This window comes from Lissotriton helveticus, chromosome 6, assembly GCF_964261635.1.
Source record: "Lissotriton helveticus chromosome 6, aLisHel1.1, whole genome shotgun sequence".
Lineage (NCBI taxonomy): Eukaryota > Metazoa > Chordata > Amphibia > Caudata > Salamandridae > Lissotriton > Lissotriton helveticus.
In genome coordinates, this window is record NC_136067.1 from 1,707,738,221 (window position 1) to 1,707,766,170 (window position 27,950).

Below are 27,950 nucleotides of genomic sequence, written 5' to 3' on the forward strand. Positions count from 1 at the left end.
AATAATTGTTTATGCGCTTTAGAAGAACGAAACTGAAAGGCAGAATTTCTATCCAACAGAGGGTCCATAGGTAAATTGAAATCACCACCAACAATTAAATTGCCCTGATGAGGAGTATCTGCCAGCTTTTTCGTTATCGTGCGCCAGACACCGGGTCATCAGAATTCGGAGCATAAATATTGAAAACAAATAAGTCATTAGTATCATTAGAAAGTCTAGACAATAACCAACGGCCCTCAGAGTCATGTTCAGCAGAGATCATCGATAATCCAGAAGTTTTAGAGATCAATGTAATCACCCCATTTCTTTTACCAGAGGCATCAGAACAAGCAACATCAAGCACCCACTCCTTCCTCAGACACAAAGCTTCCTTGTAGGAAATTTTTGTTTCTTGTAACAAACCCAAATCAGAAGAAAGAGATTTACAATAATCCAAGATTGTTGATCTCTTTACAGGGTGATTTAATCCCTTAACATTAAGGGACACAACATTCAAATCATGCATAAGTGAGCAACAACATAAAATCCAGTAAAAATGGGTGAAAGAGGGAGAAATAATAGAACAAAACAAACAGGCAAAGACCAACTCTGAAAAAGAAGAAAGGGAGAGCCCCCCAGAAGAACCAAGAGAAAGAGAAGAAAGGCAGAGAGGGGAAGAAGAAAAGAGAGAAAAGAAGACCCACCAGGGGAGGTCTAGAAGAGACCAAATTCATACGAAGGGGAACATGGGAAGGGAAGCAAGAGACCACCGGGAGAACTCACATGATGAAGCTTTGAAACCCCAAAAAGATGTAATATAAAGAACAAGGCAAAGAAGCATACAATATAGTAGGTTGCCAATAGAAATAAAACAGCACCTTTCAAAAATCAGACAGTAAAACAGCCTAAGAGCAATAAGAGGTGTCTAAAAAGAATACAAGAATCATCCTCAATCAATTGTAATAACAAAGGTATATATTACATAAGAACTATATAAATAAATATGGAAAGGAAAAACCAAGTAAAGGGAAGCAAAGTCAGCAGTAACAGCATATGAAAAATGGAATAATACCTAATAACTCGTATAAATAATCAACCAGGGTAAAACTTGTAGGTAAATAAGGAGTACAATAATAACAATAATGCATTATATATACCACATGAATGATGAAAGGATAATTAGAATATACATGAAAAATGAAAACTATATGCAGAACATAGAGAGACAAACAAAAAGAGCAAACAATACCATGCTACAATGCAAAGACACAAAATATCCAAAAAGTGACAATGGGCAAGAAAGACAAAATAGAATCACATAATACCAATTGAAAATGAGGAAAAGGCAGAGAAATAATGAGCGGAACCCACAGAACAAGGAATCAATCAAGGGAGGGAAATAACATCAGCCGAGTGACGAAAACAACAGAACTGAAAAGGAAGATGAGAGAGACCTCAAGGAATTCACCTATAAACGAAACATCACAAAAAGCTGCCAAAGACAAAGAGCATGTTGAGCAGCGACCTGAAAACAATCACGAGGATAAAATAGTGACATATTCGAATGAGCAAATAGAACAAACCAAATGTGAGGAAAAAGAAAAGAATACGTAAAACAGAGAAACGCAGAGGACAGCTAACAGCACGGCAAAGAGAAGATAAAACGAGAAAACGTTCGACACGGACGACAGGTAACAAAAGACAACATATGTGTCTAAAGACCATGACTCAAGGTATAAGGAACTCCGACGTCAAGATATAAGAAAACACGACATCTGAGGAGATGAGAAGAGCCAAAAACAACATGTAACACTGAAACAGTGGCACATATCGGAAGGAAAGATATAATAAGTTACAGGAACAAGATGCAATCAGAATCAAGAACCAGAAGGACCAGGAACAGAAGAAGAATCCATCTGCGATTCAGACTGATTATCCAAAAAAGTGGAAAGATCAAAAGGTTCATCAAAAATCTTAGAGCGGCCTTTGAATGTGATGCGAAATTTAGAAGGTCCCGCAAAAGAGAAAGGGATGTTCATGTCTAAAAGACGTTTCCGCAGATTAAGAAAACCCTTGCGACGAATCACAGTATCTCTGGCAAAATCCTGAGAAATGGAGATGCGATGACCCTCCCAAGTCACGGATGTGACCTTCCTCATGTGAGCCAGAATTTGTTCCGAATGCTGGTGACGTAGCGGATTAAAAATTACCGCTCTTGGACTTGTCGCGGATTTAGACCTGAAGGAAGGAACACAATGAGCTCTCTCAATCTCAAAGTCTCTCAAAAATGAAATCTGTAGAGTAGCAGGGAGCCATTGGGAAATAAAGTCAATCATCAAGGAGGCTGACTTCTCTGCATCTTCAGGGAGACCAAAAATTCGTAGATCACTTCTTCGGTTACGATCTTCCTGCTCCGTGAGGTCTCTCCATAGAGCAAGAAAATCAAATGGGGGGAGTGAAGAGGTGGTGCCAATGGGCACCGAGGTGGGCACGTCCTCCTCTTATCAGGGATTCTATTAATCAAAAGGGTCCACCTCACGTTGGGTGGGTGTATGTCCAGATGTCAATGGAATACACCTTCTTTGTTAAAATACCCCTCACACACCAAAAGGGCCCTTGGTGTCATGCTTCATCATCGGGGTCTTCCCGTCCCGCTGCGGGGCGGGGCAGTGCTGCGACAGGCGACTACGCTGGAGCACCTTTAGATGGGGGTGCTATGTGTTAGGAGTGAGTGTCAGTGGGGTCAGGAGTGATATAAAGAGTGGGTTTAAAAAAATACCTGGCTTGGTGGTAAAAATATTTTTATTAGACACTGGCTAGGTAGAGCTAGTTAATGGGCTCTCTCTCCTGTGTGGGACCCACACAGGAGAGAGAGCCCATTAACTAGCTCTACCTCTCCGCTTCACTTTTCTTTTAACAATACCAGCCAGTGTCTAATAATTTTTTTTTTACCACCAGGTAACTCTCCGTAGAGCAGCCATAGAACGTTCCATCTGTTGAAGAGACCGTGAATGTTGATGGCCAACATCCTCCACACCACTAATCCGAGACTCCGCAGCATTGACTCTAACAGATAACGCCTTAAAGTCATTCCTAATAGCCGCCACTTCAACTTGTAGGAGATCAGTGTTAGTCTTAGTAGATTGGGCGATATCATGAACCGCATCATGAACCGCATTGAGACGCGAGAGAATGGTATCCAGAGTGGTAGTAGGGTCCTTCTGAGAAGATTCTGGAGTAGGAGATTGTTGTTTGGACCTCTTGAGGGCACCTTTGGAATCCTTAGTAGTAACAGGAGGACCCATGTTGTCCGCCATAAGTGCCGCCCACGTTGAAAGGTCAAAAAAGCCCCTGGATAAGTGTGCCGAGACAAAGTGAGCAAAGCAGGTGTAGAAAAAAAAGAAATAGCTAAAAATGATGATTCACAAGAGTTCCCCAGAGAGACAGCAGGAGAAGTGTTAAATTGGAAACCACTGGCCATAGTAGGAAAATTGTAATGGCCGTTAATATCATATGTGGAAAGAAAAGACATGGAATATACCTCAGAGAGTCGTGGAAAACAAGACTCCAGGTAGCCGACAACCTCGCAATGAGGTTGGACAGACCTCATGTCAAAAAACCACAAGGCAGAATCAAAATAGCAGAGGGAGACCACTGAGGCCACCAGGCAAAGAGAGGCATGGAAGCAGCAGCAGGTGAAGAAAACGCTGAAAAAACCCCCAAAAAACAGCCACTTGAGAAGAAATGATAATTATGTTAAATGTCACCTCAAAAGCATCCGAAGATCAGCCCCCAGGAATGCGCCATAGTGCCTAAGGTAGAAAAACACGAGCGATGCCACACAGGAAGCAAAATGGCGGCCGCTCGTGAAATCCAGTGAGAGGGGCTGCAGATCACTGAAAAATGCCGTTTCTGCCGTCGTCAGCGAAGTCCGCACATTCCACCACGTTCCCGGCACCCTCCGACTGAAAATGCCGAGTTCGGAAGAGAAGGGGTCTCAGGAAGGGACTCCAAAATCATCCCGATAGCCGCTGCCTCCCCGGAGCTCAAGCGCCGACCGCCATCACGTAGCGGCGCGCAAGCCACGCCCCGCATTAAAAAAGCAGGGTTTTAAGTTTTTTTCTGATGCTCAGATAGTTAGTGGTAAGGCGGATATCCAGATGCAGTTGATTCCACAACTTGGGAGCCAGATAGGAAAACGACTTTCCTCCCAGTCTGGCCTGCTTGATGCGGGGGATAACAAGAAGGCCTTTCCCTTCAGAACGAAGAGAGCGTGATGGTGTATATTTAAGTAATTTATCAGCTAGATAGGCAGGGCCCATCTGGTTCAGGCCTTTGAACACTATGCAGCAGATTTTAAACTGAATTCTTTTACGGATGGGCAACCAGTGAAGCTTGTGCAATAAGGAAAGTGATGGGGCACAATATGGTGCACAGGTTACCAAACGAGCAGCTGTGTTCGGCACTACCTGAAGACTTTGCACGGCAGATTCCTTAGCAGAAATCAGCAAAGCATTACTGAAATCCACCCGATGATGTAAAGGTGCATTTGCGGGCCTAATACTTCAAATGTGAGCTGATTTCGAACTTTTTGGCAATTTCATTCCTTTTCCAGGTTACACCTGGAAACCTGCGCTAGTCTTGGCTTCTTAGGCTTGGTCCTGAAAAAGTTGTGAGAATTGAGGTTTTCTCAAGCAAAAATTAAAACATGTATTTTTGCATGAAGCATAAAAGAAAGTGATGCTACATTTCCAAACCTATTTTTTATGTTTAACTTGCACACTGCTTGTGCTGTGTTTGCGAAATCTCTTGTATTAAAAAAAGAAAATCTTAAAAGGGGCATAGAACCCGCCCAATACTTACCTGAGCTTACCGGGCAGATTTACAATGAGTTTTCTTGCGTCACCTTCAAATGTCCTTGCGCCACCATGTATGCGCTGTATTTACAATACAGTGCACCATGGCGCAAGGAATTACAGATGCGTCAGAAATTCATCTGTTGGAGAAAAAGTGACGCATTGTTGGAGTTTGTCACAAAAGTGACGCAACTCCAGCAATGAGCTAGAAAATATAGGTAGGTCCCATGTAAAATGCCCTCCGTCAATCCTTACGCCTGGTCTGAGCAGGCATAGGAATTTTGACGCAGTGAAGGCGTAGAGTGACGCAGTGAAATCTTGTAAATTTCACTGCACCAGTTCTACGTAGCTTTTTGCATGGGAACGCCTACCCTGCATACATTATACCTTGCGCAGGTATAATGTGACACAGGGCTTTACAACGTGACGCATCTCCCTAGATGCGTCGCGTTATAAATGGGCCGCAACTTTTACGCCGCCGCTGCGACACAAAATCGACGCAACCTCGGCACAAAAGGGACGCAAGGGGCTTGTAAATCTGCCCCACCATTCGTTGATTCCATTGTTGCTGTAATTTACATGCTTCTGATTGGCCAACACGTCACCTGCGCGTCATCTCCTTTCACTCGCTGCTTTACTTTGCCGTCCATGCTGGGGCCTTCCACTTACCGCAGGTACTTTTTTTTTTACAATTTTAGACCTCCACTCGAGTGCATGTGCCTGAAGTCTCTCCTTTTACCCCCACCCTCTGCCATTGTTTTCAACCCACCCCACCATTGTTTGAAACCCACCCGCCCTCTTGCCAGGCTCTTCCTGCTCTCTGCTGTCTCTAACCATGTTTCTACAGTCTCTCTCGTTGCCCCCCACCCTCTGCCATTGTTCCAGATAGCATTCTGCACATGCAAAGAGCAGCAGTTATTAGTTAAAAACAGCCAGATCATTTTCGCTCCAAAGCTTTGGTCTCTTGTTGCTGCACATGGACATGATTACAATTCTTCTTCTTCAGTATGTTCACATGCTTGCCACTGCAACCCTGCCTTTGACAGGTGGGAGGTTTCCACCCAGGGTTTTACCTCCAACCTCCCGATCTCATAAGTCTGACTGCCTCTGCTCAACTCTGCGTCTCTACCAGACTTCAACATAACAAAGCGTGGAGACACAAATGAAAAGCTAGAAATGGCAAGCTCGACAAGGGTAGTAGAATGGGATGTTCTGCTCAAACAAATACTTTCAATAGACTGTAAAACTCCCCACATAGTACTAGTTTCAACAAGCATTGGCAAAGCCAATAGGGCTTGCCTCTGCATAATGAATTGGGTTCGTCAATTTTTTTAGGAGACATGTCTTGAAGTAAAAAAAAAGAGCTATGACACTGTCAAAGCTGAGCGTGTCATAGCGCTTTTTTTTTAATCTTTGAGACATGCTGCACAGCGGCCCGTGCTGCTATGTAACATGTCTAAAATAGCATTGACAAACAAATAGATTTCGCAGACGCGAACCTTTTGGTTTTGCCAATGGCTGTTTTATCTTGCGGTAAACGTGGTTCCCATGCAGTTACCCATTGCCACACATGACCACTAATTTTAAAGTTGCTACGTTTTGCTCCCAGCTCTGGTAAAGGATTTACTCTTGTCAATGTCACATTTTCAATTTTGTTCAAAGGCGCGAACGGCTCAATAGGTGCTTGTGAAGAGCCACCATGTAAGGTTGTGGGTGTTCAGACTTCCATGGTATGCCCATCGCTGAATGCCCACAAGCCACCCTCACAGGAGATTTATTCACACGTTTTGTGTGATAACTTTCACAAGTGTAAAAACTATTTTTGTGAAATTCGGAAGTTGTCTGCCAGTCATTGGTCCAGACATTTTCACATGTAAATCAGATGTGCCTGGTGGCTCAGTGGACTAATGCATCCACTGCAGGGGCCTGTGTTCACCCTGTCACAGGTTCAAATACCGGTGGGTCCACTCAGCCTTTCATCCAACATAGGTCGAAAAAATGAGTACCATTGAGTTGGGTAACAATAAACATCTGTTATTCAGCGCCAAGATGCTTCCGGATAATCGTGCCCTTTACAAATACACGTTATGTTATGTGCACATTCACATGTCTTTTTGAATAGAGTCCAAATTGAAACTGGAGGTGAAAAGCTGCCAGCAATTACAGTTAGAGAAAGTCGTGCCTCGTGCTTAACACGTGCCAGCTATCAGCATCTGAAGGACCCCTGTTCTCTCACTTTCGCTCTGCTGCAGTATGTTTATTTCTTTTGAAACGCTTGCAATTGTGTAAATATGTAATTATATGAATTTCCCACTGCACAATTATGGACTCGAGCCTCGGGCAAGGGTTTATAATGAGTGAATAATTAGCAGCTAGTATTGCCTTGCTGATAAGTGAAGTAAATGTGTTCCTCTCTGCAATAACAGAAACACCATAAGCTGATCAGACTAAAGGTGCCTAAAATACTTCATTCGCCAGGTTACAGCTGGAAAGTCCTGCCTGGGGAGCAACAATGAGGCTGAGGGGCGATTTTGCTTTGGTTTTTGGTTGTTCTTTTGTTCTTAACCCCTTGTGTGCTCATGACGAGACCAGGCCGTCATGAGTCACAGTTGAGCTGTGCTCATAATGGCCTGGTCTCGTCATAACACAGCCGCTCCGCCCATGCACGGTTAATTCCCTGCCTGTGCGAGAGAATTCATCAGTGGGCGGGGTCGTGACGAGCCCAGGCCGTCATGAGCACAGCTCCACCGTGACTCATGACAGCCTTGTCTCATCACGGGCGCCGCGCCCTCCACTCCCACCCGCACCGTGGGGGAATTAGCCCCGCAGGGAAGGGGTTAAATGAAGCTGTGATGCTTCATCCAAGGACAAAATAACAGCGAAGGATCAACGCAGGTTGTGTGCTGTAACTCAGCCCAGTATGGATGGCTGAGCATTGGTATTTCTCTGTTAATGGGTAGCGTGCCGTGGCATACTGGTATTTTCAAAGAAGACTTACCTATGGGCGGGGTTTTTGTCTGAACTCTTTCTCTGAAGTTTTTTCATGATTCTTATAGATACTTTGATATTCTAAAATGACAAACTATCCCTGTTTCCAAGTCTTTCAAAACTAAGTTTAAGATTATGTCAAGATGAGAACCTCAGATTATTTGCTTTTTACTCCCAACGTCTTGTAGACACAGGGAAAGACCAGGTCACCATTAGTCCACGCTCTTCCTGCTCCATTCTTCTTCTATCAGTGTTGCTTCTCTTATTGGCCATAAACCCTCTTCACCACACTCCTCTCACTATCTTCACACTTTCTGGCTCCCACTTGAATGAACTTCTGTTCCCAAAGCTTGTAACCTAAACTGTATGTTTGATAAAGTCTCTTCTGATAGCACCTTTCACCCAGAGGTCCACACAGGCTCTTGTTTTCCCTACTTTGGCACTTCAGTCTTTGCCATCCTCTTCACCCTATTAATCCAACATGGAATCTTTCTGAGTACCCAACATCCCATGACCTGCCACTCACATCACTGGTTCGGTTTCTATTTTGCCTTACGCATCTCAGAAGTCTATCATAATTGTCATAGTTACCCCTAAAATCTACCCACATTAAACTTTGTATTTCTCCCCTTCCTCTATCAATTTCTCCAATCAGTCTCTTTGCTCATATCATTACAATAATTTGAGACCATATGTGGCTAACTCCCCCAGTTCCCTGGAAGATCTTGTACCCCTTAATATGGTCTTTCTTTGATAGATATTCTCTCACTAGCTAACAAATTGAAGACTCTTCTCCCGCCTTCCTATGTCATTTCAAATGCTAGATTGATGTTCCAAATGTATTAAAACTAACTGCAAGAATTCTTCTACATCTGCTTTGAAATCCATATCCATACACGTTATCCCCTTGAATTAAAAAAACCCTTGTCATATGTTTTCATACTATTGCTACACCAAGGCATTTTAGAACTACGAGAGGACTTTAACTTGTCTAAAACATGTGCCCAATCTAGCACGGTGATCTACATTCCCACTATAGAGGCCCTTTAAAAAATACACCAGCACTTTTAGAACAGATTTCATCTCATGACTCTCAGGTTGATAATAATTGATTTCTCATCCACTAGCAAAGTCGAAAATACCTCTTCTCAGTGTCTGACGTATACCTGTACATCAACAAATATTCCTTGTTTAGAGATAGCTGATATGATTGGTTAATAGGCCGCAGTCTATCTTTCCCATATGTTTTTGGGAGGTGCGTGGGGGGGGTAATCTCTCGGTTGATAAAGGATTTGGTTATTCCCCCTGATTACTTTAACAGATGCCGGTTCACATAGATACAACTATGGGTTCGTTTGTAGTTATTCTCAGAGATTCCGTTTGTTATTAATGTTTACTTTTTAAAACTTTCTCTGCCTTCGAGTGCCTAGTGCTGGATCATTAAAATCCTTCCTCCATTACCACTATGATAAATATAATCTACTACTACCATGGTGATAAGCAATGCCTTGTGGAGCAGTGCTTTGAACACATCATTGAACCGAAGATAACATTCTCCAATACCATCTATGTGGGTGATCACAATTTCCATTGGGTGAATTAAATGATGTTGTGTTTAGTTTGGCGGTTAAGCTAATTTTTTGAGCTCTACAGTTTATTACGAATATGGTTTACTCTACTAGCCCTAATGTGTATAATGTTTACAATCATGCTAGCATAAAGGGCGAATGAAGGCTCGGTATACTGTCACAATTTAAGACAATTGTTTTTATTTTTTTGTGTGCTTGTTGTATACAGTGATGTTCATGCATCGCTCCTAAATAGAAGTAATGTTTATTTAAACAAACAAAAATTATTAGTGTGCCTCCAAGCAGGTAGTTGTTGATGACACTGTGGTGCTCACCATTGGAACTCCTGAATAATTTATCTCCTCGGTGTGTTGATGGTGTGCAATAGGATGTCTTCCTTTTTGCTCAGATATGAAACAATAGTATGTTTGAAGCATTCAGTAAATGGGGTTTGCTCTTTTATTAGAGAATTACAAGGCTATCCGTCTGCATTCATGTTCTTCATCATTGCAGCCTATCACATATCATTTGATTCTATGGCATCTGATCCTACAGTAGGATCTGGTTGTATCAGCTCTGAATGTTTTTAAGATGATCATCTGAGACTAGGGCGGGTGCATTACATGCATGTTAAACCATAACAAAATGTGGGTTGTAGTCGCTGAACACGGTAAAACCTCCGGTGGCCCACTTTCTGGCCTAAATGAGGCAATGAATGCATGGTTTGCACACATACTCATTTAAGTATTTTAAAGTGTGCATAACAGTCCATAAACCTCATACACTATGATTGCACCATCATTTGCTTGTGATACATTTCAGCCCTGATGAACAGAAGTTAAGATCTGCTTTGTGCAAATGTGTGATGGCTAGAAGTGTAACATGTCCTGTGCAGTGAACGTGTCATGTTAACTACCTGCCATTGCAAGGAACCCGCGAGATCTGTTAATTATTCCTATCCATAGTTGCCAAGCTTTCACATTGCTTATGTGTGACATTTTCATAATTTGAGTGTAATTATGAGTTCCATTCAACGACTGAGTGACACTTTCCCGCGAGCAAAATCAAGCAATGAAGGCGAGAGAAGCAATTAATTATAAAAAAAATACACCCATTTGAGCAACGAGCAACTCTAAGAAGACTTTAAATTTGCTGGAAACCACCAGAAATGGAAGGGCGCTAACATAGTGCCCTTACACAGGGGTTCTGCCTGGAGGCTGTGTGTCCCTGCAGCCCGGCCCCAGGTTATAGTGTTTTAAGGGAAGGGGGAGATGTGAGAAGGTAACATAAATGGGGCACGGCTTGGAGGCTGGGCTTGGCTGCAGCCAGGCCCCAGATTCGGGGGTTTTCAGGAAAGCCAAGGGGCCTGAGAAAGCTTCATACAGTATTTTACCTTGTGCTTCACTGTACTAAAGTTGCTTCTAAGCATTTAAATGATAACATATTTGCTAATTTCATGAAACTGAATTCTAACACCACTTTGCTGGTTCGCACCCATAGGTATGGAAAACCTCTGTGTAGTCAAGCACATACTGCTAATATTCTTGTTTTTACCTGGAAATATTACAAGGTCAGTATTTCTTCCGCTGCATTTCTCCCTATGTGAGGCGTTTCAACTGAACATATTTTCCTGGATGCCGTTTAATTTTTAATATCTATTTACTGTAAATAGATGCATAAAGCCTTATAAAAAGTCATCTGTGGTGAAACGTGTTGGCTGCTTGATCATTGCTTATCATAACGTTATTCAGATTTCCTCTTGTGACACTATAGCTGCATCCTTGTTATCACAGAAGCCGTCTAGAACTAACTGGTTTATGTTTCTGCCCTGACTCCAAGTGTACTACTTGCTGCTCCGTGTAGCTGATACTCGGTTTACTGACCAGGGAATCCTTTTGGCTGTACCCTCCAGTCCTCATTTACTTCTCCTTCATCTCCTGCCCATGTTTATCCCACCTGCTGTGATTTTGTTGAGTGCCTACTTGTCTCTATTTCACAAACTTCCATTGCTCTCAAACCCCATTTGTTTCATCTTCCTCTAATATTCCAACCCCTTTTACTTTCTCCTTCTGTGCCCCAGCCAGCCCCTTTGATTACCTTATTCTAATGTCATACAGACTTTCTTCCCTTTTTCTTCTCCTAGCCCCCTGTTTTTTTGCTTCTGTGGGCTCTGCTTGTCTATGGATTAGGTCAGGCTCTCCACACATGGAGACGAAAGATCCCCAAAATGCAGCTGCCCAATCCAATTCCTGTCACACGGCACTGAACCAAGGAAACCAATGAACCACTGGCAGCAGCAAATTCCCACTTGCATCCGGAAGCCCAATTGAAATCACTACTACCCATCTTTTTAAAACGAACAAATTGGCAGTCTGTTTATATACATGTAGTAGCTGATTATTTTGCCCAATGTGGAGCGAAGAGAGCGCAATCAGAAACCAACGTGTCGGACATCTTCACATTACCCACTACGGCAGCTGTTTTTTTTAAACATAAGGTATTGCCATTTGTTAATAGGGGGAAAGACACTGGATTTAGTAGCGAGATGGTTAAACGATGTTTGTTGTTAGTTTTTAGAAGAGCCACCGCTAGTACTGTTGAATGTTTGAATTTTTGACCACAATAATTCATCATGATAAATACGAGTCTACTAGTCGCCGTAGGAACAGTGTTGGCTGTTTGTGTCACACGCGACACTCTTATAACGTTATTTCACATCAGAGAAAGGATTTAGGTGGGTGTTGTAGCGGTCTCAGAGAACTCCCACTTTAATTTAGCGATAGTTGGTTGCATTGCTGTGAGCAGCAGGCTGTGGGCAGGCAGCACACAGTGTGTGCAGTGTACTCAGCAGGCTCGCCTTGCTTTGATGGATTATGGCTCCAACACAACATCCGTCTCGGCTTAAACCATTCAGCCCCAATGGTGTCAGAAGGGGCTGCACACACACACACAAGGGGCTATAAATGGGTGACACATGCATTTTAGTCCAGTGATGCGGACCACCACACTAAAATGCGTTAGTCTAACACCTGATGCGTAATAGTTGGTAGGGCTGCCTATTTCTAATTGGCGGTACAAAAGGGGGTGGTAATGGATGGAGCATCTGAACCAATCAAACACTCACACCCAGTCAAAAGATCTGGGTTTAATCCATCACCGTTCTTTAGCCCACTCTGCCACCCCAGTTCAGACATGGCTATATGCAAATCAGTCTGACCCTGTGCCTCATGGGAACAGTCCAGCCCGAACTGCCAAGCCAGGCCTTCCCTGGACCGGAAACAAGCTTCCGAGGACCGGTTTCTGGCATTACAGCCGTCTTCAGCCCGGCTTGCTTGAATCCAGTGGCAAAGTGAGCCATGTCTGAACTGGGGTGGCAGAGTGGGCTAAAGAACGGTGATGGATTAAACCCAGATCTTTTGACTGGGTGTGAGTGTTTGATTGATTCAGATGCTCCGTCCATCACCACCCCCTTTTGTACCGTATTTCTAATTGGCAGCATCCACCCTCAGTGTCTCCTGCTTCGAAAGATGTCATCGTACGTCCTGTCACAGCCTGGCATGTGTGAATGCGCGTATGATATTTGCTGATCTCACCCGGGCCCTGTCTCTGGCCTAGCCTCCAGGTTTCTGCCCTTTCTCTTCTGAGAATGGCACTATAGTTGCCTGGGTCTGCTTTAGCTGTCAGTAAGCAGCTGACCGTAAAATAATTCCAGTGGCAAATTTATTTTTAAAATGTTAAAAATCAACCGCTAAATTTTACAGCTGAAAGGCAATGTTAAAAAAATAGCGAATACTACCTTTACACACTTTTGTGTTTTGAAGACATCATCTAGGCCCAAGTAGTGTTTTGAAGTCTGATTAAAGGCATGCTCGTCTGGAATTACGTTAGGAAAATATCCATTGCACATACAATACGCACAGTACTCTGCTTCTTATATTGTTGTAGGGAGAGATACATAACACAGTGAAACATTTTCTCTGATACTGCGTTAGTTGGACTGTTTAAACCTGCGGATAATTATGGCTGATTGGTATTTTCTACATCCTCTTATAGATTAATGTATTTTTTATTTTATTGTGTACATGCAAAGAGATGATCAACAAGTTAATTATGTTTGAGATTTTGTCTACAAAACTTTGCAATGGATCTTGATATATAATTAATATTTTCAACCCACAACAAAATTCTCATGCATGCCCAGGTAGGACCTAAAATGGACCTTTGTAGACTGAACTCAGAAGCAGAAGGATCGCACATAGACATTTTTAGGTCCAGACTACGGACAGCGTATAGCTGGTTGTTGTCTAAGACAAATTCACTGGTTAATTTGTAAAATAAACAGTGCCTGGGCTCTACTCCGGAATCAGCGCTAACAGGAGAAATGTGCTGGTGTAAACTGCCTCCTGACTAGAGCCCCGGCACTTATTAACCTGGAGAGGACTTGGCCTAATGGGTAAAGCTGCTGATTTTGTAGCTGGAGAACCCAGTTCGTGTCTAGGGGTGGCTCAACATCCTGTGAGTGTGGGGAGAATGATGTGCCTTTTAAATCAGTGTGTCCTTAACTGGTACTATAAGCACCGGTGCCGTGGATTAGGTGCTGGTGCTGAGCACCGGAAAGCACCAGCTCAAATTAAGCACTGAATTGTGTATAATACCAGTACTTAGAGTAAGCTTTGCTATTGGACATTGCTTCTATTTGGTTGTCTTTCTTTTTTTTTTTTTTTAAATCTTTTTATTAGCTTTTTTTTCCGTCTGTACATTACATTTATCAGAAAAATATGCATATAAAACATATACAAACATCATTCCTGTCCGTAAACAACATTTCCGTACATTATATATAATTGCTGAATAAGCGCTTCCCATCATAACATCCCTCCGCCGGATTGTAGACTCTGGTTGCAGTATGTACGAAGCACATTAATTCCCCCAACGGCTATACCTTAACACATCATATCTTTCGCCCCCCCACCCCGTTACATCATTCCCAGGGCATTCGCATGTGCAATACAATGTCTTTCCAATTTTATGGGCTAGCTTCAGGGTCAGATAATGTTTGCGGAGGGTCACAGATATTTCCTCGGCATTCATTCCATTTCCCCCATATTCTGGACTATTTTTGTGGGCAGCCCCTATGGGTATATACTGCTCTTTCCGCCGCCATTGCTGCATCCATGTCATTTTCCCATTGTGTCCGTGTGGGTACTACCCCTGATCCCCAGTTCCTGCCAATGTTCCGCTTTGCTATCGCCATTCCAAGCATTGCCCAAGTTTGTAGTCCCAGGTTGAGGTCTGTAGGTTTCCAGATATTCAATAAGCAGCGCCTGGGGTCTGGCTGGATTTCTCCCTCGCTTGCTTCTGATATTCCATTCATTACTCGCTCCAAATAGGTTTATATTTTGGGACAGTCCCACATGATATGGAAGTATGTCCCAGTTAGTCCGCAGCCTCTCAGGCAGCTCGGATCTAACGCGTGACCTAACTTGTGTAACATGGTGCGGGAATAGTATATGCGGTGTAAGATCTTGAGTTGTACTAGTTTTAGCCGGGATGGGATTGCTGCCTCTCTTGCCGATGCCAGCGTATCCATCCAATCAGAGTCTTCTATGTCTCCTAAGTCTACCTCCCATTTGCTACGTAGGACCACTGTGGCATCTGGGAGATTATTCACTAGCTTACGGTATGTTTGTGATATTGCTTTTTTTCCCAAATAGTCAGTGAGTAGTCTATCTTCAAGGAGAGATGAATCAGCTAGGGCCGGGCCTGGTGGGATTGCACTCTGTAGTGCATGTCTGATTTGGGTGTAGCGGTATAGCTCAGTATTAGCCATTCTGTACTTCTCCTGTAGAGCTGTCAATGTAATAATGTCTCCCCTAAGCCATAAGTCTCATATTTTCGTGATGCCAATTAAGTCCCATTGCCTAAATCCTTTGGTGTTAGCTAGAGTGCCGAGGGGACGTGTTTCCCAGAGTGGGGTGGCCAATGTAAGTACTCCTTCCCATCCCAGGGCTCTCTGTGCCGTATGCCAAATTTTTACTGTGTGTGCCTGTGAGTGTGTGCCGTCGTTTGTTAGTGTATAGGGCCTTCATCAGATGTTCTGCTGGTAGTACTTTTCTGTCGAGTCTATATGCTGGGTCGTGCTGTGGAGTATGTAGCCATTGGTTAACAACCCTCAGCTGTGCAGCCCAGTAGTACAATTTAACACTCGGTAAGGTTACGGATCAGTTTGGAGTGTGCTATACGGGCCGGTTTCCCATCCCACAGCTAGGAGGAAATTTCCGCATCAATTGTTTTAAAATAGGAACCTGGGGAGTGAGAGCATTTTGAAGAGTGCCGCCCTTCCCAATAGCGTTAGTGGGAGGGATCTCCAATGTGCAACATCCGATTTGAGCCGATTTGAGCCTCTGCAGGGGTTTCATTAAATTTTCTTCCATGAAGACCGCGTCTTGTGGGGTGACATATACTCCTAAGTATTTAAACCCTCTGGTCACTATTTGTAATGTGCAGTTAGGGGGCAGGGTAGGTATTTGGCCATGTAATAAGTATAGAAGTGATTTTGCCCAGTTTATGGTGTATCCTGACATCGCCCCATATGTCTTGAGGACGTCCATTAGGGCCTCCAAGGAGGCTGTTGGGGACATTAAGTATATCAGCACATCATCGGCGTAAAGTGAGATTCGGTCTTCCCAGCCCACTTCCCATGTTATCCCACGGATCAGCTGGGTTGTCTTTCTTGTTAATCTCATTTGCTTGCTACTTTTTAGATTACTTTTGTTCCTTTTTTGTATTTGTCTTTTTCTATTTTGATTGGTTGACTCGTACTCAGACATAGCTCACATAGAAGAACTACTTTTCTTCTTTTTGTTTGAGCACTTCATGGAGCTTTATCTCTTTTCTTGCTTTCTTTCTTATGTTCTACTTCCTCTTCACATCACCATTTTCTGCGCTCTCCATGTTGTTCCCCACCCCACGAATCTTATCAGTAAAGGCATGGCAGCAAGTATATCGTTTCCGCAGTTTGACTTGAACAGACTTTACAAGTCATATTTGTTTTAGCTCCTGTGTTCTACACTTTGCAATAAAGCCCCTGCCATGGCACACAACAGCAGAATTTATGCTGGGGAGGGGCAGGCTGCTGCACTCAGCAGGAATTTGAGGCGGAAAGTGTACTTAACATGACTGACATATCCCTTCTCTTGGAGACGCATTATTGAGATCCTTCTACTACACACCCCACCAATCCCCTAGCTGTCGTATGTATCTATAAGGTATTCCTATAGCTCAGACCTAGCCAGAAGACAGTGGAGCACTGTACATGGTCAAAGACGAGCATAACGTCAATGAGAAATAGTAGAGGAAGATGGGTTGTGGATTATTAATACTTTGTGATATAGAGTTATTTCAAGAGGTGAGTCTTCATCCCTTTCCTAAATTTGAAGTAATGTTAGGGTGGCCCTGATGGATATAGGAATAGGTGTTCAAGATACTGTGTGCATAGATGGAAAAGGCCTGTTAGCTTGTTGTTTCTATTTCAGACTCTTAGTCTGCAGTCTGCTGGTGTTTGGTTATGGGTATGCCAAGAAACACCAGAGATGGAGAGCTTGTCGGCAAGATAAGGAGGGGTACTGATTGTGAGGGATTTGTAATTTATGTACCTAGTTTTTTTGCGGTCCGGCAAGGGGAGCCAATTGCTTCCCATCAGGATGGGTGTAATGTGATCATATTTCTTGAGATGAAAAATGCTTCAAGCTGGAAGATGTCCCTAAGTTATACAATACAACCATCCAGGCGCAAGGATATGAGGGCTTGAACAGCAGTTCTGAAATTCCAATCAGGAAGAAACATTTGACTTTCTTTACAAGGGGGAGATGGTATCAGTCTGTCTTGTGGTTGAGGGTGAGGATGGTGCCTAAGATGAATCCAAGTGACTTGACATTTGGTTGAGGTTGAAGCCTCCAAAGTACATGTCATTAAGACAGGTTTGCGCGGTATCTTTTTTGTTGTTCTTGGCAGATAACAGTAATTGTGACATGGTTGGGTTGAGCTTCTAGTAGGCACTGGACACCCATGTCTAGATGATGTGCAAGCTGTGTTTGAGGCATTGGGTGTTTGAAGCTGAGAAGTAAAGGGTATAATCGGGATGTTGGTGAATCTTGATGCTGTGCTGTGAGAGGTCCAGCAATATTAGTAGGGAAGGGTCATCATCTGTGATCAAGAGGGCACCGTCTGCAATGTGTAGGGTAGAGGTCTCCATGCTGCAGCATTATCCAAAGCTAGACTGGTAGTCGCACAGGAGATAGTTAACACTGATGTGTTCTTGGAGATGAACATAGACTGCTTTTTGCTTGATCTTGCCAATGAATGGTAGGTGAGTGATAGGCCGGTAGTTGGAAAGGTCTTGAAGGTCTAATGTTGGAGGATCTGGCCTGTCATGAGAGCTTCGGGGAATATACTTTGATTGAGGGAGGCATTGATAATGGTACGTAGGGGTACAAGAGCATCCCCAGAGAGAGCTTTGTTGATGGGCGATGAGAAGACATCATATTCATATGAAGCAGCTGTGAGGGAGTTGGGTCAGATACCCGGCCCACGCGCATAGTTTTATTCAAATAATCCTCTGCCTTCAGTACCAGGTACCAATACATACTTTCATCTCCGTCAGGATACATACTACATAGATTCATACCTTTGACCGTAGCACTATTCCTCCTGTTGCCAATCTTGAAAGTCTCATCTGGGAAGTAATGCATTGCTGAATGACAGCAGGCAGGAGATGGAAGTTTGCTGTGCCATTTCAGATGAAGAATGCCACTTTAATGCATGTCAGTAAACAGCTAGGACTGCCTTGCTGTGTCACGTCAACCAGGAAATATACCTTGATGAAATACGACCATGTTATAAGAGCTCCAGCAGTCGCCACTACTACACAGCACCATACACCTTCTCACACTGTTCAAACCACCTTATCAATCACTTCCAGCCAGCTGGTTATCTTCACCACAGTGGTCACCTCCATCTCATTGGTAACCTTTGCCATACCAGTACTGGTCACCTCCATGGCAGTGGTCAATTCATGTCACCTCCACCACACAAGTCACCACCATCACACAGGCAACCTCCATGTCACCGGTAACCTCCATCTCACTGGTCACGTCTCCACCACACTGGCCACCCCCATCGCAAAGGTCACCTCCATCTTACAAGCCACCTTCACCAAACCGGTCACCTCAGTCTCACCAATCACCTCATTGTGCACCTTCATCAGACCGGTCACATCCATCTCTCCAGTCATTCCATATCAGCAGACTGCTCCGCCACACTGGTCTCTCCATCTCACCAGTCACCTTCGCCACACTTATAGCTAAATCCCGTGCACACATACGTAATCAAACAAGAAATACAAGTGTCAATCGTAAGCAAATTGTACAGAATTCTTGGGTGATGTAATTTCTTTATTCTCATGAAAAACGCAACCAGCAGACACATATTTCGTCAGGCAAAAGTAGTCCCACGACTCTTCAGGGATGTACCTGAAGGGAGTTGCCTGAACTCTGTGATGTCCCTAGGCCGTTGATAATTCCAACCCGGTTGGGCACGAGTACAGAATAAGGGATTCCAAGATAAAAAGAAGTAAGGCGTCTGAAAAAAGTATCAGCAGTATTTCGTAATCATAATGCCGGTAATGCCGGCAGAACTCAGTCAGAATCAAATTGCGAGACGCGAGTATCATGTCGTAATATTTAATAGGCTAGTCAATCGAGCAGTGCCGCCTGTAGAGTGCAAGTAAAATCCAGTTCAAAATCCCTTTATTCTATGAGCAATAATTGATTCTCAGCGTATAGGTCAGAACTCGGGTAAAATCAAGGCTGAACATGTGTGTGTGTGTTCCCCATATCTGTTTGAGTGAAGACAAATGAACGTGTCCTAGCATCACCTACATATCACTGACCACCTCCACCACACTGGTCGCCTCCACCACAGTGGCCTCCATCTCATTTGTCGTCTCCATCACCAGTGAGCTCTCACACCAGTCGTCATTTACAAATTTATTATATGTCCCTGCCAGGGTGTCAATGCATGATGGAAAGCAGGTTAAGGGGTAGAACTCATAAATCACATTATAAAGTTCAACCAGGATTTTATGACATTATAAATCCAAGCTTCAGAAGGGTCGATATGTTTATGTGAAAGTGTTGAATTAAATTCATACTTGTTTTAGCTACTTTATACAAGTGCATTATTTGCTCAAGATTGACTCTGTCTTATGATGCTAAGAAACTATGCTATTGTTTCCGGTGCTCATTGTAAAACGTCTTTCAAAGGACTAGCTTTGTTACTTGAATCGTCAAGGTGAGTTTATAATGTCAAGGGGAGCCAGGCCTCCGCTTTTCTGTATGAACACTCTTTCTAAGCGCGCTGTGTGGTGTAAAACGTGAGCCCTCCAATTGCATCAAGCACATTGTGAGTAAGAGAGCGGTAATAGGAGCCATTTGAGCGGCAATTGTGTGGACTCGCCACGTGTTGTCGTTCTGTTCCTGAGCTTCTTTTACGTCTGCACTTTATTGTATCACGCGCTTTGCAGAAACCGTGGCCTGCTGGACTCCAAATGCACGTTAACGTGCGTCTTTTCAAGAAAGATGCGTGAATGACGCAAATATAATCTCCAGCAACATTAGTTTCATGCAGAACCATGTTTTTGTTGATTTCATGACTTAAGTTGGACTATGTATATGCTTGTCATGTCAATGCCACGCATGTTTTGCTCTGCCTCGCATGCTGTTCGATGTTAGGTTGTTTCGAATTGTTTGTCGGTGCTGCTGCTGCGCAGTGACGAGGGGCGGCCGCCATGTTATCCAGGAGTGTGGTCGGGTCGTGTTCTATAGTGATTTCGACTGATGAATGACTGCATTTATTCTAATTACTTTACGAGCTTGTACGTTGTTCGACCTTTAGCTGTCAATTACATGCCAAGCATTTACAAAGCAAATAGGTATGACTTTTGTATGGTTCCTCCAAGTAAACTTGTGTGAACATTAAAAAAAACCCTGAAATAAGGCATTCACTGTATGCGCACTAGATGTGGGACAGCAAGTCCACTGACATCACAACAGCTGCAACCCACCTTGAGCCAGGAAGAAAATTAAGACTCACCTTTCCAAAGAACGCTATTCACCTGCCCAGTAGGAAGTTGGAACTCACCTGTTATCACCTCACCTGTTATCACTCGCATGTGAGCAGTCCATTTAAACAACATTTATTTACGTAGTTTTATATAGCACTGGCAAAACCTTAGGGTATCAGAGCGCCTATATCAGTGCATGTTCAATACTTTCATTTCAAATAATCTTTATTTCGATCACAGATCATAAAAGATGCATAGTATTTGTACACAATAAAAGTGATTAAACATAGTGTGATCCGATAGTTAAGAAAATATTAAAAAGAAGAACATAGGGTGCAGTAAAAGCAATAGGAAATTCAGGGGTACTGTTATACAAGTCTTTTCAACACTCGACTCCGAGTGAACCACATGGAGGTTAAAAATTTTGAAAGGGCAAAAACCACAATGGGAGAGAGATCTGTCTTTAAGATTCTGTAAGCAGGTTGAAAAGATCTAAAGCCCAAGTTCTTAAGTAACGGGACTAGCCAGTATTTCCTGCTCCTCTCGTAGCCCTTGCAGAAGAAGACGGCATGTGCATCATCTTCTTTCGGATGAGCACACACTGGGCAGAGTTCTGCGGTGGAGCGGGATTGCCATGACGCTGTGAATGATGCTAGAGGGAGGCATCCATACCTCCACTGTAAAAATAATAATATGTTCAATACATAAAACAAGTAAAATCAAACTTTAGGGATAATATCAACATAAAACAAATATTGTACAAGGGAGAGGACAGGTTGCAGGGTAGGTATACAGGGAGAGTTGGAGGTTGAGGTGATGTTTTGCCCGTCGTTTGCCATCCTGCTAGTTCAGGTGTCTGTTGATGCAGGGGTCCTTTGGATGTCTCGTGAAGCTCAAGAAGGAGCTTGAAGAACTGAAATAAACTGGAATTGAGTTCTAGATTTCAGGGAAATTGCTGGAGAAGGAGCTAGCTAGGGATTTTTGTTTGTAGACTTTGGGAGGGATAAGAAGGAAGGTATTTGAGCTTCTTAGGTTTCTTGACTGGCCTGCCATTTTTAGCTTAGAGGCAAGGTTAGCTGGTTTCCCGGTGCGGGGATCTAACTGTAGCGAGTTAATTTGGAAACCTGGGCTCGTCCACTGTTCAGCACTCCATTGCTTCCTAGCTGGGGGTGCACTGTACAGATCCTCCCACAGACACATCGTGAAAGCATGCATACAGACACACACAATGTTCATACTTAGATTGCCATAGATCGGACAATACATGGACACATACATTTACTTACTGACATCTGCACACTGGCCAAGACAATCACCTCCATGCATACACCAGATCAATGTCACACAGATCAGGCATGTAGTCACTCGTGGATCTTTAATTGGTGCTGTGGAGAGTCAAACTCTGTTTGCTTAGCACTCGGCCCCTCTGTGCAGGAAATTAGATTTAATATCCACTGCCCTAGGGAAATTCACTTTAAATGGGGGACGAAGAGACAGTCTCTTTGCTTGTTTGGGCGATCCTTACCCTTTTTGGAATGAATAGCTGTATGTAACAGCATCGGAAAGGGTGCATGCCCATTCCATCCTTGGCCTCTCGAAAACAGCTCATATTTAGGGTATTTGCACCACTCCAGGCACTCGATACAGCATATATTCAGTATTGGCTGTTCTTTAAATTATCATAGTTTTCATTTATATTAGTCCCAACAAGGCTACAACTCCCAGAATACACTGCTGTGTAATTAAGATCGAGTAATAGAAACATCTGACCTGATGCACAAGCAATTTATGGCCATAAATCTACATTTGTGTTTAAAAATGCCCCGATGTGTGCCTGATAGCTTTCGATGAGAGAAAACCTGCCATGCGTAAATGGCTTTACTACTGTATAATTATACAATTAAGCAATAGAATACTCCATAAAAGTGTTGAAGACTGGAGTGTACCGTATGATTTGCCTTTACAGTTTGGCAATACACACAAACCTGACATTCAGATACCTCTCTCTGACACTTTACTATCCTGGAAAAGGTTCGAGATTTACTCCAGCAAAAATCAGGGGCAACTCGCTCTTGCAGGTTGGGAAGGTGAACGGATTTTCCAGATTTTGTGAGTATGTATGAAATGAAGGTCACAAGATACTACCAGAAGTTCTGGAAAGTTGGCAAAGGTTTTCAGGTATACTACTGGGAATTTTTATGAAGTTCCAGAAATGTTATTTTTACACTCTGCACTGCACTTGCCTATGGCTATAAATGTAAAACTTTTCTTCGTGATTCAGCCCCAGTATATTTAGTGTAATTGGTGAGACCTGGCAACCATAGCTAACACTATAGTTTACACAGATCGCAGTTGGGGGTATTTTTGTTTAAACATACTTTTGGAGAACTCAAATTGGCAAGGAAAATACTTTTTGGTTTCATTCTCTATAAAGTTTTGCTCTATTTTGGGCACTTCGAAAAATACTTGCTGAATCTGATAGAAATGTTTAATTTGCCTTTTAGTCTTCTTGGCTTTGAAATAGACTTAAACGATCCTATGCAATGAACCCATCTAAAGAAAGATTAGGAAAAGCTATATATCAAAATTGATATCTGGTAAAATGAGTGCACTAAAATGTAAACTCCATTGCACACTGCCTGTACCATAGCTAAAGCCTGCCTCTATACTGCATCAGGAATGCACTTCTTCATGGCCAATGCCTTCTTTAAAGACAACAGATGCTATATGAAGAATATGGTGCACAGGCTGAGCTCCATTGTTAGGTGTTGCCTACCAGACAGAGCAAGCTGTCTGGTTGCACAAGACCTACTGTGAACCTTCAGTGAGCTTACAGCCTGCCCATTGTTTACAACTGGTTAGCTTTATTGTCACTCTCATTTGCTTTCGTATATTTCAATGGCTTGCATTTCTATTCTTCAGTTTCCTTCTCCTAGAGCATAACCTCTTTCTAATCCTTGTATTCTAATGCTCACATTTAGATAAGTACTTATTTTTTTATGTGTTTTAATTTTTTTATGTGTTTTCTAAATGCCTCTTTCGTGTACACTCAAATACCTGCCCACCATGCTGTGCTGCTCCCCACATGCAGTGCTTCTCCCCACTCATACCAGCTTGTTTGTAAAAGCACAGATACAGGAGTATTTTTGCTGGGATGTGGATAAAGAACACACTTTAGGGGTTGTTTTGTTTTATCTTCTTCATTTTACTTATTGTAAGAAAGCATAAGCTGTGGCAGCCAAAGGCTTTTACGGATCTGGGGTTAGGGCCATCTGCTACACTCAATTATTTGGTGTCCGAAGCAGAAGGTTCTTATCATGAGACGTCTCTTGGAAGCCCATAAATCTGCTTCTGGGCTACTACAGAGGGCCAAATGGCTGAATGCTATGAAAAGTAAATTAGGCTTTGATGCACACATTCTGGCACATCCTTATACTTTCTAAACTATGTTCAGAGTATCCTGAGTGAAAAATATTTGAAAAATAAACCATGCCATTGATAGTGATTTTAAAAAAAAATCAATATCCACTTTTAATATATTGTTTCCTCCAGTATTTCAAAATGTTTTTACTTTTACTCTTTCCAAGCAATATTTTACAGACAAATATTGGCATAGGCAACAGCTCGGCACTAAAATTATAACGGCAAGACCGATTGACTTTGCTAATGCTTGTTAAACAATGGAACATACACTGTTTTCTTAATTGTAAAGATAGCAATTTATAATATCACAATCCTAAATTCCTTACTCCTATATCTCCAAAAGGGCTTGGCATACGAATGTTGCAAACTGAATTCATAAATCAAACTTAAATAACATTGAGGGTCAGTATACTGTACGAAGGACTATCAGATGTCATGTCACCGTGTCCCTCTGCAACTGTGTGTACGAATTAATGTAAAACCAACAACCTTCATGTGATTAGCAACTGCCTCACGTTATAAAATGCATAGGTATATAACACTAGATGTACAAAGCCATTTAGCTGTCTCAAAGTTTATGATTCGATAAATCGCTGGGTTTGCGAAAGCTAATTGGCTTTTTAGTTTGCGCTAAACTGATTTTGCGATTCAGTAACAAGTTAGCAAATTGCAAAATGAGTTAAAAAATGCATAACCAATCGCCATTTGAAAGGGACGGGTTTAGGTCTTCCCTGCTAAATATGGATTCATTATGATAAGCATCAATGTTTTGCAACTGAAAACCAGTTGCAAAATATTGAAACATTTCCAACTCCCAGTTAGGGCCGTTACACATTCACAAACGGAAAAAGGTCGTCTTGGGACCCTTCTACCTTGAGATTGTAAAAAAGGTTTTTGGGGATAACCCTTGCACTCTGCCCCACTATACATGCATCATCTTTACCCTTTCGTTGTTTCCCCCTCCCGCCAAGAAAGCCACTACACTTCTTGTCTTGTGGTGGTCATTTGTTGGCCGCAGTTTATTAGGGTTACAAGGAAACAGTTATATTTGTACTTTGCATGTTATATAATTATACATTTCCTTGTGATCATCGCTTGGCCCCCTTTGGGCCGGTTCTTTGGTAGGTTGGATTTTCTTTGCGCCTCCTTTGCGCGGGGAAGGGGGTAGCCTTTTGTCCCCAGAGTTAGGCCGCCTCGCTACCTTGTCCGATTTTGTTGTGCCCTGCCATCCGGCGGGGGCTGGGCTGCGAGCGCCGTCTCTGCTTGCTACCCCTTCCTTTTTGTAGCAGCGAATCCCAGCCGTGAGGCATCCCAAGGTCGCTTTCCTTAGTCCACCTCACCCAGCCGTGCGGCATCTGAAGGTGAGTGGACCTATTCTGGCGCACCGCCCTCCGGTGTGCCTCCGTACCAACCGTTCTCAGCGTAGCCCTTCGCCACGCCGCCAGGGAGGCTGCCGTCTTCCTGTGGCTCCCCCCCCTTTAAGTTCCGCTTTTTACTGACATCCCGCCAGTACCATGGCGCCCCACAGGTTGGCCCAGAAGATTCTCATGCCCTCCTCAGAGAGGTGCACCCCATCGCTGGCGTAGTACTCTTTGCGGCCCGTGTGTATCAACCCGTGCCTGATTGATCCCAGGCCGTTTAACCTGCAAAACTTGCTCACTGATAGGTTCAGCTTTTTTCTTGAATTTTCCACCCCTTTGTAGGATTCAGCTCCTCTCCATTCCTTTCTACTGATTATCTCGGACCATACTATTGTAGTGCGCCCAAAAACCCTGGACGTCTCGACCAGGTCTTTCTGTATTCCGAGGAGCAGCGCTCTCCGCCCCATCCCGGCCAGGTCGTTCCCTCCCAGATGTATGATTAAGACGTCCGGGTGCCGGCCTGCGTCCTTGCGTAAGTCTTTGAGGGCTGCCGCCAATTGTTCCCAATGCATGCCCGACCGACCGAACCACCGGATGCATGTGTATGTTGGTCTGTCCGTTAGTGAGCGCCCTGCTGTTTTCCACCACGCCTCCATTCGTCTGACAAACGAGTGGCCCACCACCCAGACTAGGTGTGGTCTGCTGCCTGTTGAAGCAATGAAAACACGGCCGGTCACTAACAAGGCTGCCTTGCGTGTCCATCGGTCAAAGCAGTTGGGGGCGGATGTATGTTTTGTATGCCTGCGAGCGCCATCTTCCTACCGCTTGTATCCCGGACTCGGACATCCCATGCTGTGCTGCGGTCGTGGCTGCCCCTATCCGGAAAGAGTGGGACCCAAAGCTCCTTGGCAGCAGGCCCGCCTTGCTGATTGCCAAGCGCATTACTGCTGTGAACTGGAATTTGCTGAGGTGCGTGCCATCCCTGTGTTTGAACAGAGGCCCCTCCCCTGCTGGGCGCACTGCCATGAATGCCTGCAGGCAGCACACGGCGCAGTGTCTCTGATCCTGGATACACTGTAATCTGATTAAGGCCCCTTTACCTGCCTGGTCTGTTTTTGACCGCCTTAGGACCAATTCTACTCCCTTTGCCCTGGGTGTCACGTCGCTGGCCTGAATGCAGTGCTCGGCCAGCCCTTCTCTGGCTGGTGCTACTAACTCGCTGATGCGAAATGCCCCGAAGAAGGCCGTTGAGAATGCGGCCCGGAAGAGCAGCCGCTCGTATCCGTCTGTTGTTACACCCTGTAGAGCCTCTAGTAGCACTCCCAGCCTTTCAAAGTCTATTGGGCGTCTTGTGTCCACCGCCTTTCCTTCTCCACCCCTTCATTGCTGCCTTGATGTAAGGGGACGCACAAGGGTTGTGCCCTGCTGCTAGTTTTGCGTGGTGTGACACGGCTGCTAGGTGGGCCTGTGCCCATGACCTCGATTTCCCTTCCCTGTAGGCCCATCCAATGAACTGTTCCACTGCCCTTTTGGTGTCGTTGTCGTCCGCCAGGGACTGGATGCCCCCCACTCTCATCACTGTCTCTATGTATTTACTGTAGCGCTTGGCTGCCGCGGGGGCAAGGGCGTGTGTGATCAGATCTGACAGGTCTGTTTTGCCAGCTCCCACAGCTGGACCGTCGCGCTGCTCCCCCGCTCCTGGATGCTAGGAGCTTACCTGGGGGAGTCGCGCTTTTAAGCCCCCCCCACTGCCCTTTGGGGTTCGCGCCACCTTGCCGATTGGGGGGTTTGAACCCCGCGCGCCCTCCCGATTGGTCATTGCCCCGCCATGGGGGGGTGGGGGGGGCTGAGCGGGGGACACCTTGCCCGGTGCCGACCTTTTCGCGCCAATCTGTGTCCCCCTCCCCTTCTCTTCCGGGGGCGCCGCCGGGTTATGGCGCCGGCTTCTGAGCCCCTTCGGGGGTTCGCCTCTGCGATAGAGGCAGTGATCCAGCAAACCACCACCAACTCAAATGCACCGCAGTAAAAAAAATACTTCATTTAAATGTGATCTCAGCAGGCCACCATCCCTGAGTCACAATTTGCAACCTACCTCATGAATACTGATTCGGCAGGTCAGATTGCGATCCACTATGTTTAGGAATTTTGTAAACTGACCTATTCGTCCATGGGTCAGTTTGCAAACTTCTTTTCCATTAGAAAAAGTTGGTGGGCAATTTGCAACAACTTTTTGGAAATGGAAATTTCGTACATCTGGCCTTTTTATACATGTGCTTGCCCCAAACGTAATGATGATTAGTTTACTTTTTCGATATAACAGCAATTTCTTTTTTTGTGACTTCCATGCTATTTTTAAAACGCCAGTCCTTAATCAGAGTCGTTTAACTATCAGTGTCTATACCACCACCATTGTTGACTGCATAAACTGTTGCCAAAACAGATAAAAAAGTAGACTGTTTTAATTTCGAGCTAAAAGTAATGATATCTCGAGTATTGTGTTTCTAACTGTGTGCATTGTGTTTTTTTACAGATCGATCGCGTTATTTTTTGTGTCTTTTTAGACACAGACTACAAAATCTACAAGAGGAAGCTTGCTGAAACGTTCCCTCTAGGTATGTTTGATTTTATTCTCCTGTAACCCGTGACTTATAGT

At 44.0% G+C, this 27,950-nt stretch overlaps 1 protein-coding gene across 1 annotated transcript in view; it reads left to right on the forward strand.

Annotated features, from left to right (window-relative positions):
* Nucleotides 1–27,950, forward strand: part of LOC144763712 (uncharacterized) — a 3,323,440-nt gene that overhangs the window by 2,172,182 nt on the left and 1,123,308 nt on the right. Inside the window, exon 5 of the mRNA XM_078649576.1 lies at nucleotides 27,828–27,909. Coding sequence (XP_078505702.1) covers nucleotides 27,828–27,909 — 82 coding nt within the window. The remainder of the gene's footprint in view (nucleotides 1–27,827; nucleotides 27,910–27,950) is intronic.